Source organism: Nansenia antarctica (genome assembly GCF_963989245.1).
Source record: "Nansenia antarctica genome assembly, chromosome: 7".
NCBI classification, from domain to species: Eukaryota; Metazoa; Chordata; class Actinopteri; order Argentiniformes; family Microstomatidae; genus Nansenia; species Nansenia antarctica.
The window spans coordinates 41923682-41937110 of NC_137677.1; the positions used below are offsets into that span (position 1 = coordinate 41923682).

Here is a 13429-nt window from a genome sequence, read left to right on the forward strand (position 1 = left end):
AATTATGTCAAAATGCAGCACTATCATGCACAGATCAGCCTTAAAACATGTAATGTTAGATACGTTGGACAGGGAGCGATGTATTCTATCTACAGAAAGGCTGTGCTTGACGCTCCCATTGGACTGACGGCGGGGCTCATACAATCTCTGCGTTTGTTATAGATACGAGTGCTCCGGTGTCTTGCTGGTAGTCAAATATATTTATTTATACAGCATATAGATGTTACGTGCCTGTTACTTGCCGCTTTCAGTTCTAGTAGATCTAGAAGTTCTAGTAGATCGCGCAACCAGGGAAACGCCGACATGTGTTAAAGGGAGCAAGACGCGAAACCGGCATTTGGCTCATGAGTGAACGGCGAATATGCCTGGTCGGCACAGCTTGGGATTCCATGGAAATTATAGGGAACTATGTGTGAAAGAGGCTTAAATGTTGAAATAGCAGTAATACCATGTTCATTGATAAAATGACATAAGGGATGAAAAGGGGGGATGGCAGTTTTAGAAGGGGGATGATGAAGCTCGCTGGACTGAGGAACAGTCTAGCATATCGCCATAAAAGCGACATTTTTTATGCTTGTTAAATAAAAGTTCTATGATGCATTGAAATGACATTAAACTAAGATAATAAGATGGTTATCATAATTTTTCAAATCTTTATTAATAAGTTATTACAGAAACAGTAAGTGACATTTTCCGAGAGCGAAATCTGTTGTGGTATTTAAAAATGGCGGTTAAGGGTGAACTCTGAACATGGGATGACAATGTTGTGACGATTTCCATTGACCAATCAACGGTCTGCAGCGTCACACGTCACACACAGCCTGGCAAAAAGTACCTCTCGCTACCCCTCTGAAACGAGAAGTAAAATGCCCGGCTCGGCCCGGCCCGGGTGGCAGTGGGGAAAGCAAAACGGTGCGGTACGGCACGGGTCGGCATGGTAGTGGAAAAGCGCCAATAGAGAGACACCGTCTTGTTTTAGTTTTTTGGGGGGGAAATTGTTTCACATTTTCAGAAGCCGAATTTCCTGGTTGGGATGTGACTTACTGAGACGTTGAGAGGGTTGATCTGCATGTCCGTGCTGCAGTTCATGGCCCCCTCCACCTCGTACTTGGTGATATAGAGGAGAGAGCCGTTGTTGAACCTGTACGGCCACTCGATGTCCAGCATGGCCTTGCTGAACGTGCTGGGGCCGTTGTTGCGCAGCTGGAAGGGAAATGACACAGTTACAGCACAACAGGGAAGAAAGAGGGAATTTACGGATGACGACGATGATAACGATGATATACTGACGAACGTGTGAATATGATTATTTTCTTTAATTCATCGTTTATAAAAGTTAAATCTGATTTTTTTTTACAAGGGATACCTGTTCCAACAAGCCAGCCAAATAGCAATCATTCCAGTAAAAAATTGTGCTGGCAGTTTATATTCATGTACAGATAACATATTGGATTGATTGATGATGATTGATGACAAGGTCAGTGTTTGAGGGTTTTGACACCGGGTCATGTGATGAAACAAAGGCGGAACCTCGTAGACGTGGAGGATCAGCGGGCCGATGTCGTCAGCGATTTGCGGGTTGTCTTTGGGTTGCCAGTTAGCGATGGGCAGGAAGATCTGGTCCGGTGCTGATACTCTAAAGGACAGAAAGGAGGGTTATATCCAGGGTTCCCACACCTTCTGAAACATAAAATTCAAGCACCTTTCAAGTTACTTTCAAGACTCAATTCCCTCAAATTCAAGGACCCAACACGGCGTAGTTTGAGACAGACCTAGATGAGAATTTATATAATAGGAACTATCTGCTCACAGACAACAATTAAAAAGAGAGGCTTGAATGTGTGAACACTAGATGGTCTCTTGCCTTCTCTACCACAGCACAGCAAAGCAATATATTGTGAAATATGTGTTAAGTTAAGCAATACAGAGACTTATTTACTAGTTGACCAGAGGACACAGAGGAGGGTTATATCTGACCAGAGGACAGAGAGAGGAGGGTTATATCTGACCAGAGGACAGAGAGAGGAGGGTTATAGGGGGGTCGTAGAGTTAGGTCATAAACACTTTCTAACCCAAGTACCGTATTTTCCGGACTATAAGTCGCACCCGAGTATAAGTCGCAGCAGGCCAAAAATGGGTCACGAAGAGGAAAAAACCACATATAAGTCGCACTGGACTATAAGTCGCATGGTTCAAGGGAACGGGCTTGGCGGAATCAGCGGGGAAAGAAGACCCTGTTGAGCTTGACTCTAGTCTGGCACTGTGAAGAGACATGAGAGGATTTGTAAGCCCAGGAAGGACATAATTCACGTTAAAACTTCTTCTGAAAGGTTAGAAATACTTAAATTATCGAGTGTAAAGCCAGGGCTAGCTAGCGCGTTGCTAACGAAGGTTAGCAAAATGGCGTCGCGGGAGCAAGCAAACAGGATGGAACAGCCTCTGAAAGGTAATAAATGACTTTAATATCGTGTATAACGTTCATAATAGCGTGTATAACGTTCATAATATAGTGCTTAATGTCCACATTGTCGAGTGTAACGACTATTTATCGTGTATAAGGCCATGACAAAGATAGCTTGGTGAAAAACGGAAGTAGTTAGGATGAAGGGCGGCCTACAAACAATGCAACATTGAACAGCCTCTGAAAGGTAATAAATGACTTTAATATCGTGTATAACGTTCATAATATCGTGTATAAGGTCCATAATATCATGTTTAATGTCCACATTGTCGTGTGCAATGTCCACATTGTCGAGTATAATGGCTATTCTATCGCGTATGTGGCGCTAGCGGAAGTAGCAAAATAGCCTCGCGGGGGTAACTTAGCAACATAGAACAGTCTCTGGAAGGAATAAATGACTTTAATATCGTTTATAACGTCCATAACATTGTGTATAAGGTCCATAACATCATGTTTAATGTCCACATTGTCGTGTTTAATGTCCACATTGTCAAGTATAATGGCTATTCTATCGTGTATGAGGCGCTAGCGGAAGTTACTCCTTGGTTCATGTCAGTCAGAGATTACCGTATGTCAGTTCATGTCAGTCAGAGATTATGAATTATTGATATATAAGTCGCACCTGACTATAAGTCGCAGGACCAGCCAAAGTATGAAAAAAACCGCGACTTATAGTCCGGAAAATACGGTAGGTGCTAAAACACAAAGGTGAGTTGAGTTCACCCACAAGCGCCTGGCACATGCACAGGGTACTGAGCGCCTGGTGGAAAAGCCAAAGTGCTATACAAATCAAATCCATTGTCATTACAGCAGCTATCTGTTGTTTTCATGAAGATTTTAGCACAATATTTAATTGTTATTATTAAGTGCTAAGCAGACTTTTATCAAAGAAGATGCAGAGTGTATGCCTCTTCCATTTCACAGTCAGGATGTTTAGTGGAGAGAATCAGGTTAACCAGCGCAACTCTTAGACAGATGGCTGGCTGGCTGAACGCCCCACCTGGGAGTAGAGGCAGCAGAAACTCATTAGCTGCTCTGACGTTCTGATAAATGGGACTATTTCAAGAATATAAGAATAGTCTGCGATATTATTCTATAATTATCTGTACTCTGTATTCTATAGTACAATGTGCAGAAAAAAATGGGATCAAAGTGAATGAAATAGAAATTACCCTCTAATATCCACCTTCGCCAGAACAGCTAGTTTGGTGATACTCGAGACCAGACTGCTGGTGTTGTTGAACTGATTGGAACTGCAAAGAAAGAAAGTGTACGAGAAAATTAAGGGAGGAACACAAACCCAAACACATCAGAAAGCAACAGTACTAAAGCATTCAGCATGTCACCACTTAGCAGATGTTGGCGTTATATTACAAATGTCCACACGGTGGTGATATTGCTTCATGTCTGACAGTGAGGAGTTTGAACTCCTGCCAAAGCCTCTTCAACTCCCTCCAGACAATTTAACCACAAGACATATGGGCTGAACTAGACTCTCAGCCATTCAACAATTACTTTGGTAAACAAAACAACCCTGTAGAGTGTTCCGTGTGAGCCTGGGGGCTGAGTCAACAACGTGTTTGGAGATGAATGGTCTCCTTACAACAACAGGCTACACTGGCCCTCTGTCATTTACATGTCACTCTCAATGCATGCAGGGAGCACAGAATAGTGCCACTTAGCCTGCCACTGTGGACGTTTGTGGAGAGAGCCGGGCTCTGCTTCATTCAAATCAAAAAGGATCTAAATGATGAATGAATGCTCTAACCTAGAATTAGAAAACATTGGCTCACTCAAATATCACACAGAAACAGCATCGTCATCTCACAATTCCGGAAGTAAATATAAGCTTGTCATAAGGATATCTAAGAGTATGCAAAAAAATGTATTATATTATGTTGGAACAATATCAACAGTGGACTGATGAGAGATACTTTTAAAATGATGCTCTGGGGGAAAGTCCTCCTCCTAAAGCGGCTCCAGCAGAGCTAGAATAACGTTACCTCTGTATCTGCAGGTCAAACTTGACAGACGTGTCTTGTTCCGAGAGCTGGTGGACACTGAAACGCAGTCCTGCCAGCACCTAACCCAATCAGACCACAGTATTAGGAACATCTACGCCCAATCAGAACAAAGCATTTGGATCATGCAGAGGAGACTGTTCAGGCTGTTGCGGTGTAACAGAAGGTTCCTCCAGAAATGTATTGTGTACAACAGGGCATCAGTGACTGCCTTGTCTGCCTGTCACAGTACCTCCATAACATCATAATAATAATAATAATAATAATAATAATAATAATAATAATAATAATAATAATAATAATAATAATAATAATAGTCAACTAGGGTTGCCAATATGACAACCCTAGTTGACTATCTGTGCAGTATAGTACAGTGGATTGTGTACATAGCCTTTATTGATGTAAACCAGCTCCTTACCTTCTTGTGATTTTATGCTTTTATGCTTTTTCTAAAATGTTTTTTATTTTTTCCCTTTCCTAACACCAGGGGAGCCACCCCTCCTAAATTTTGTTGTTTGGTACCTGTACTGTAGCAATGACAAATAAAGTCCATTCCATTCCAATAATAATAATAATAACAACTTTTATTAGTGTAGCGCTTTTCCTGCAAACGTTGCAGCTCAAAGTGCTCCAATTATTATATAATCATAATTGTATTATTTAGTCATTTAAAGGCAATATTAAAAAGATGGGTTTTTTGTCTCGACTTGAACATATTTGCTGAGGTTGCATCCCTGATGTAAACTGGCAGTGCATTCCACAATTTGGGTGCATAAAATGAGAATGCAGCCTCACCAAATCATATGACACTATCTATCTGCAACAACTGTGAACATTTCACCTCAATAAAATACATCTCAGTGTCATTACCATGCAAAGTGCTCGTCATCGCCTCTAGGGGGTCTAACACAATTTTAACACAAAGTTTCCTGTTCCATTTCAAATGAGCTCGTTCACTTTCACTTGTCATGACCTACTTTAGTTCCTCCTTTCATGGGGTTTCCCAGGTCACACACCACCACTCTGGTCTGGTTCTCTCTCTTGTAGGCGCACGACAGTTTGGACAGAGTCTGGACATGGGAAAAAAAGATCAGACGTCAGTCACTCCTCTCATCGTGACGGGTCAGAGGACGGGGGGGGGAGGTCCGACAGCCGCAGCCTTTGGTACATGAATACGACGTAAGCGCTGGATCCAATCCCCGGTCTCACTATCATTTCCAACACATCTTTCTCCTCCATTTCCTGTCTCCTCTCACACATTCTCTATGATAGAAAATAATATGGAATTAGGAGGAGCAGGAGCTGGATCTAGATAAGGATGCGATTAGGAGCAGGATTGGGATATGGTATTTTTTGGGGGGGGGATTTTGGAAGGCAGGGTGGGTGAAGGGAGCAGTATACCTCACTGTTGCGGACCACCCCGGTGAAATCAGCCTGGGGGGGCAGGAAGACGTGGAGCTCCGCCTCGTACGCCCCCTCCCCTCCGTTCTCCGCCGTCACCTCCAGGGTCAGAGGGTTGTCGTCCCCGATGTAGATCTGCTTCTGGTCGCTGCCGGACAGAGACGGGTCACCACACATCAGGACACACGTCACAGCTACAGCAGAACACCCAATACTGGAGCTCACTCAGAACTAGACCACTGACATACTAGTTCACTAACATACTAGATCACTGACATACTGGAGCTCACTCAGTCAGGACTAGATCACTGACATACTAGATCACTGACATACTGGAGGTAACTGTCAGGACTAGATCACTGACATACTAGATCACTGACATACTGGAGCTCACTCAGTCAGGACTAGATCACTCACATACTAGATCACTGGCATACTAGATCACTGACATATTGGAGGTAACTCTGTCAGGACTAGATCACTCACATACTGGATCACTGACATACTAGATCACTGACATACTGGAGGTAACTCAGTCAGGACCAGATCACTGACATACTAGATCACTCAGTCAGGAGTTAGGTCACTCAGTCAGGAGTTAGGTCACTAACATACTAGATCAGTCAGTCAGCAGTTAGGTCACAAACCTCTATGGTACATAGACAGTACCAGTACCAGGGAGACAGCTCGGTGATTGCCCCCTTAAAATGTAAACAAACTCACCTCTTGACAGTCAGCTTCAGGTTTGGCTTGCAGATGTTGTCTTTTCCACAATCCAGTAAAATGTGAGCCTAGGAAACATAATTTCCATCCGAGTTATTTTTGTGTAATTTGCTATCGTTTTACTTCCCCCCCCCCCCCCAATGTGATGTACTGTAGCATTGATATAAGTGATCAAATGAATTAAATGAATGGATGAATCGACCCGAGCCAGGCAGGGTGCATCAACAACACACTCAGGGTGCTACTAGATTGAAATGAAGTGCAACACTGAAACACAACTGTGAACATTTCAAACCTGCAAACTGCGACACTTTAAATGAATGTGCAATAACACTATGTGCAATATGACAACCCTCGGGTACATAAGGTTCAGAGATAGGAAATGTTAGAATAGGTATAGCATAGCATAGAGTACAGCACAGTGTTTTATTTGTATAGTATAGTATAGTGGATAGTGTACATAGCCTTTATTTATGTAAACCAGCTCTTTTCCCTTCTTGTTTTTAGTTTTTTTTTCCTAGCACCAGGGGAGCCCCCCCTCCCAAATTTCGTTGTTTGGTACCTGTACTATATCAATGACAATAAAGACCATTCATTCATTCATTCATCATTCATTCATTCATTCATCGTGGGTACCTGTTTGGAGACGTTGGCAGGGGCGGACTGGTCGAGGATGGGCAGCAGGCCGGTGGCGTCAGCGGCCCGTTGGTAGTCCAGACTGTACTCCATGAAGACGGCGATGGGAGTGATCTTGTCCCTGAACTCAGAGTCATCCTGGACAGGAGAGACAGCACAGGAGGAGAGAGATGACATCACTACTGTTAGCTCAGCACAGGAGGAGTTAGATGACATCACTACTGTTAGCTCAGCACAGGAGGAGAGGGATGACATCACTACTGTTAGCTCAGGAGACACAGGACAGGAGGAGAGAGATGACATCACTACTGTTAGCTCAGCACAGGAGGAGAGAGATGACATCACAACTGTTAGCTCAGCACAGGTGGAGAGAGATGACATCACTACTGTTAGCTCAGCACAGGTGGAGAGAGATGACATCACTACTGTTAGCTCAGCACAGGAGGAGAGAGATGACATCACTACTGTTAGCTCAGCACAGGAGGAGAGCGATGACATCACTACTGTTAGCTCAGCACAGGAGGAGATAGATGACATCACTACTCAGTGTTTCCTCTATATGCATTGATTCGTGCATCGTTTTCTCCGCCACTAATTGATTCAGTCCACTAAGTCGGCGATTTCTCGTCAGGCTGCGCAACGAGAAAGGCAGCGAGGTAGTATGAAAGAAAAACCCAGATTGAAGGTAGATTTAGGCCGATTTTGTTCCGATTTAGGGAGCAGTAAGTTACAATGTTACAATGTTGCAGACTTAATCGCCCCCACACACGCGAAGTGACGGCAGACATTAGCAAGTCAAAAAACGATGCTTATGTGCCGTCACTTTAGCAACGACACAGTATTGGCAGGGGAAAAGAAGGAATTACTTGCTGGAAAAACATGCAGCTAAAATTCAGGGAACATTTGGACAATAAGAGACACAAGGGAGAGGTACGGGAAAACAGGGCTCATGTAGGTGTCATCAAAGGTAAGAGTTGGTTTTCTTTAACTCAGCTGATACTCAGCTGTTTACCGAATGCTCCATCTGACTGTCACACTGTCATTCTACTTGTGTAATGTGGTGGGTTGACATAATTCACCCACGGAACTATGGGTTGGGAGTATTGTTCCGTACGGACAGATAAGTGCGTGGTACCTGAGTTGTTTATTCAGTTCTATTTACTGCTTGAGTGTGTTGTTGACAATCGTTCATGTCCTACAACTACCAAGATCATTATGAAGGCCCTTGTGATTGTGGAGAAATTCTATATTCACTGTGGGCATGTGATTTCGAGCAGAAAACCTGAAAAATGGCATCGATAAGAACAGGTTAAGCGCACCCACAGGCTATGCTTTTAAACAGCCATGGGAATCTAATCCCCTTGATTAAGTCAGAGGTTCCAAGTCTTGGTGTTATTTTAAGCCTGGTACAGACACAAGGACAGCAAACGGCCGATAATCGGATGGCTCTTAAGATTATCCTACAAGATTATCCTGTGGTGTGAGGTGTGTTAAGAGTCAATTTCTCCCGACAATCTGCTCGGAAAACGGTTGGGCCGACGATCGTAAATATTCAACGTGTTCAATATTTACGATCCAAAATCCTCTTGTGTGTGGGTGACTCCCGAGTCCGATTGTGACATGAAATGGAATGTAGCCAATCAAGAAGCGAGCTGACTGAGGCGTCTTCTTCTTTTTGTTCTTCTGCACTTAATTTGCCCTGTAGCACATGGCTGCCTCGTACAGGTCAGTCAGGGTACTACTACCCTGATCACGCGAGATTTCTGGCTTGGGGGATGAGACTTTAGAATCTCGTAGGACAGATCTTTATGTATGTGGTGTGCTGTATTGGGAATATCGGAGCACACCACACACAATACGATCAAAACTGTTCAATCCATGATTTTTTTATCTTTATGTGGGGGGTCTCTCTCAGATAAAAAAAACATGTTAAGATTTAGAAAATCTTTATGTGTGTACCAGGCTTTAGACTCTGATCTGAGTTTTAATTCCCACATAAACAAAAGTGACCAAGATGGCCTTTTTTCTTCTGAGAAACATTGGCAAGGTGTAGCCATTTTTAACTCTGATTTATGCTTTTATTTCAAGTAGACTTGACTACTGCAATCTTCTCTCTGCTGGCCTCCCCAAGAAGTCTATAGAGAGGCTCCAACTAATTAAAAAATCCTGCTGCTAGACTACTGACAAAAGCTAAGAGAGAGCATATCACTCCAGTCTTAAAGGCTCTGCACTGGCTCCCTGTATCATTTAGACTTCCAAGTCCTTCTATTGTGTTTAAAGCACTAAGGGGGTGTTCTCACTAGAACATTTGCTTCACTTGAAACTGAGTTTAGGATAAAGTTCGCTTTGCTCTGCGTCGTTTGGAGCTGTGAGAACGCGCATTCGAAGTAACTCCCGGAACAAATACCTGTCGGATGCTCCGCTTGAAAAGGGTGGTTTTGCTTCGGTTAGAAACGACGCATCCATCACTTTGCTTTGCTTTTGGTGAGAACGCTGCTCGAGGCAGTCCATAGAAAAACAACAGCGCACGCGTGTTGATCTGGATAAGAGAGGGACAACGGGCAATTCTAAATTTTTCGGACCAATCAACTACCACGTCTGTTGCTTCGATTGCGTATGTTACTTCGTTTACATGAAGGGCTGTGAGAACGCAAATCAGAGAAATAATTTATGCAACAATGTTGCGAACTTTGTTCCACTTGCTCCTCTAGTCTCGATTCGGACTTTCATGTGAGAACATGACCTAAATCAGCTGAGACCAGTCTATCTTACTGTACTGACTCGCTGACAACTTATACGTCCGCACTGAGGTCCTCTGCTGCTGGCTTATTGAAGGGTACTATCAGAAAACCAAAAGAAAGTTGCTGATGCTGCATTTGTTAATTATGCCCCTAAACTGTGGACTACGTTACCTCAAGTAATCAGGGAAACAAGCTCAGTAAACATCTTTAAGCGCCACTTCTTCTTCTTCTTCTTCGTCGTATGGGTTGTTGTTTTCCTCTCCACTCCACCAGGCTCGGGGCCGAGGGGCTACCCTTTTACCACCCCGAGACCTGGTTGAGGGGCTCACCCGGGCTATATTTCTGGACACCCCTCCAGAAGCCACGTCATCGTCTCGTCATCTAATACCGACAGACCATGCATCCCGTTGGGTGGGTGGTACACCGGGCAGTCCAGGATAACATGGTCTGCGGTTTGGTCCTCTGCGCCACACTCGCACGACGCATTTGGGGCCAAGCCCCATCTGTGCATTGATGAGCGGAAACGCCCGACGCCGGTCCGGAGACGATTGAGCCTCACCCAGGATAGCCTTGACAAGTCCATCACGAGGGGCTCAGGGCCGGCGACTGGGATGTGGTCACGGAGTTTGGAGGTGTTTGCCTCCCACTCCGTGCGCCACATATAATCCGCCCATCCAGCCGCACTGATGTTTAGATCTCTGCGCCAGTTAAGAACGTATCTCTTCAATTTAGCTTTTAATTGGCATTTAAATTCATGAAACAAGCGGATGAGATCAGAGTCCGTCTTCAAGAGAGACAGAGAAACAAACAACAAGGTTGTTGCATCCTATGTTGCTTTCTTTGCTGCTTTTATTGTGATCAATTATGTTTTTGTTGTTTTTGTCTTTAATCTGTTCCTTTTGCTTTCTTCTGCACCTTTACAAGGTTTGGCACCTTTTGTTGTTTAATTTAGTTGAATTCAGCTCAATCCAACCATGCTTGTGCCCTCTGGTGGCCAAGGCGAGCAACAAGAAATCCTCAGTGGGGACCCGCTCTACCAAAATAGTCTGAGGTGATCTGCACGGGAGTTCTGCAGGCTGTCTATCACCGAGTTACACCGTTTACAGAAATAGTGTGAGTAGACAATATTTGCTCCAATCCATCATTGAAACCGAAACTAGCCATATTTTAATTAACAGAAGGTTAATGGGCCTATACTGTCCTGAATATTTTAACATATTTGAAAGTGTGTATGTTTGATTAAAGCTACATGACTAGCAGTAAGGAACCTGACTGTAAACCAACACCTGTTAAAGGCTTATATAGACCACCTGATGTTAGTCTTGACCAGATAATGTTTGTTTTTATTATGTTTTCAATACTCATTGAATCATTTAGTGTTATTCCTTGTATGTTTTTACAATTTTAATCTGTTACTTTCTTCCTTTCTTTCGCACTGTATTATACAGCACTTTGCTGATGTCTTAGTTGTTTTCATTTTTAATCTGTTCTTCTGTGCTGTATTGTACAGCACTTTGAGCTGCATTCTTATGTATGAAAGGTACTATATAAATAAAGCAAATTATTATTATCACAATAACAACACAAGATTTGGCCTCTTCCATGTCAACACTGAATTTAGCCTTGACGGTAACATGGTAAGAAGTTAGCATGATTTCCCTGAGGTACACTGACTAAAAATATATATAGTATACTTTTTAAAATATAGCTAATATACTTAAGGGTCTTGCATGATACACAAGGACACATGTCGTCAGATCAAATGAAACACAATAGCATAAAGACCAGATTGAAAAAGAACAACAAGGCTAAGGCAGAATGGCTAACGGTCTGGAGTGGTGTGGAAGAGCACTCACTATGAGGAAGGCGTCCTGCTCCTCGCAGGCCGGGCCTCTGCCGTTGGCCACCGTCATGTTCTTGGAGTACTGAGACGTCCTGCTGTGGAGGAACAGCACGCGCTTGATCGCCCCCTTGTGTTTGAGTCTGTCCAGGACCAGGTCCACCTGGAAATCTGAGGAGAGACAGACAGACAGACAGTCAGACGTACAGTCAGACAGACAGACAGACGTACAGTCAGACAGACAGACAGACGTACAGTCAAACAGACAGACAGACGTACAGTCAGACAGACAGACAGACAGACGTACAGTCAGACAGACGTACAGTCAGACAGACAGACAGACGTACAGTCAGACGTACAGTCAGACAGACAGGCATACAGTCAGACAGACAGACAGACGTACAGTCAGTCAGACGCAGTCAGACAGACAGACAGACAGACAGACGTACAGTCAGACAGACAGACAGATGTACAGTCAGACAGACAGACAGATGTACAGTCAGACAGACAGACAGACGTACAGTCAGACAGACAGACAGACGTACAGTCAGACAGACAGACAGACGTACAGTCAGACAGACAGACAGACAGACAGATGTACAGTCAGACAGACAGACAGATGTACAGTCAGACAGACAGACAGATGTACAGTCAGACAGACAGACAGACGTACAGTCAGACAGATGTACAGTCAGACAGACAGACAGACGTACAGTCAGACAGACGTACAGTCAGACAGACAGACAGACGTACAGTCAGACAGACAGACAGACAGATGTACAGTCAGACAGACAGATGTACAGTCAGACAGACAGACAGACAGATGTACAGTCAGACAGACAGACGTACAGTCAGACAGACAGACAGACGTACAGTCAGACAGACAGACATGCGTACAGTCAGACAGACAGACAGACAGACACACACACACACACACACACACACACAAGGCTAACATGCTAACTCCAAGGACTGGAGCACCATGGGAACACCAGAAAAGTAGCGCACGGACACAGGACAGGACAACCTGTCCCTTGTATTGCAAGCTTCCTGTATTCAAAGTGAGTGCAGACTCACTTTGAGGAGTTTGTGAGCAACACAGCGCTTTCTGTAAACATCCTCCGTTTCCAGAGACAACAAATCAGGACGTATCAGGATGTATCAGGATGTGAGAAAACGTCAAACCAAGTCAGCTGGAAGCACTTTCATTTCCACTATTTGACACTATTCTTACAGAGGCACTTCCAGAGAGTTATCGTCATAGATCAACACAACACAGATATCAGTCCCTCTCGTTTCCTGAGAGTACCCCATTAGTAGGGACATGAGGCTGTAAAGTTCAAAGGGTTGAGAGAGGGGTAATAAATTGGCAGAGGGCGTCGTATGTGGTCTCTTAATGGTGGAGAACCTGGGTCTGGCAGCCATTACAAACAGACCTTGGTGCCATGGAAGGGCCGGATAGGCCCCCTTTTTAAAAAACCCTCACACCCACACAGAGACCCTGCAGCTATACTGTGTGTATGTGTGTGTGCTTGTGTGTGTGTGTGTGTGTGTGTGTGTGTGTGTGTGTGTGTGTCGCCACAGCCGATGTGGATGTGTCGCAACG

At 44.0% G+C, this 13429-nt stretch overlaps 1 protein-coding gene across 1 annotated transcript in view; it reads right to left on the reverse strand.

The window, feature by feature from the left end:
• The window catches only part of itgav (integrin, alpha V), a 35509-nt gene that overhangs the window by 5371 nt on the left and 16709 nt on the right, over nucleotides 1–13429 (reverse strand). The window contains exons 17-25 of the mRNA XM_080536228.1: nucleotides 11840–11994; nucleotides 7243–7380; nucleotides 6607–6674; nucleotides 5884–6031; nucleotides 5460–5552; nucleotides 4465–4544; nucleotides 3634–3714; nucleotides 1531–1636; nucleotides 1045–1203 (exon numbers count right to left, since the gene is read on the reverse strand). Of these exons, the coding sequence (XP_080392354.1) occupies nucleotides 1045–1203; nucleotides 1531–1636; nucleotides 3634–3714; nucleotides 4465–4544; nucleotides 5460–5552; nucleotides 5884–6031; nucleotides 6607–6674; nucleotides 7243–7380; nucleotides 11840–11994 (1028 nt within the window). The remainder of the gene's footprint in view (nucleotides 1–1044; nucleotides 1204–1530; nucleotides 1637–3633; nucleotides 3715–4464; nucleotides 4545–5459; nucleotides 5553–5883; nucleotides 6032–6606; nucleotides 6675–7242; nucleotides 7381–11839; nucleotides 11995–13429) is intronic.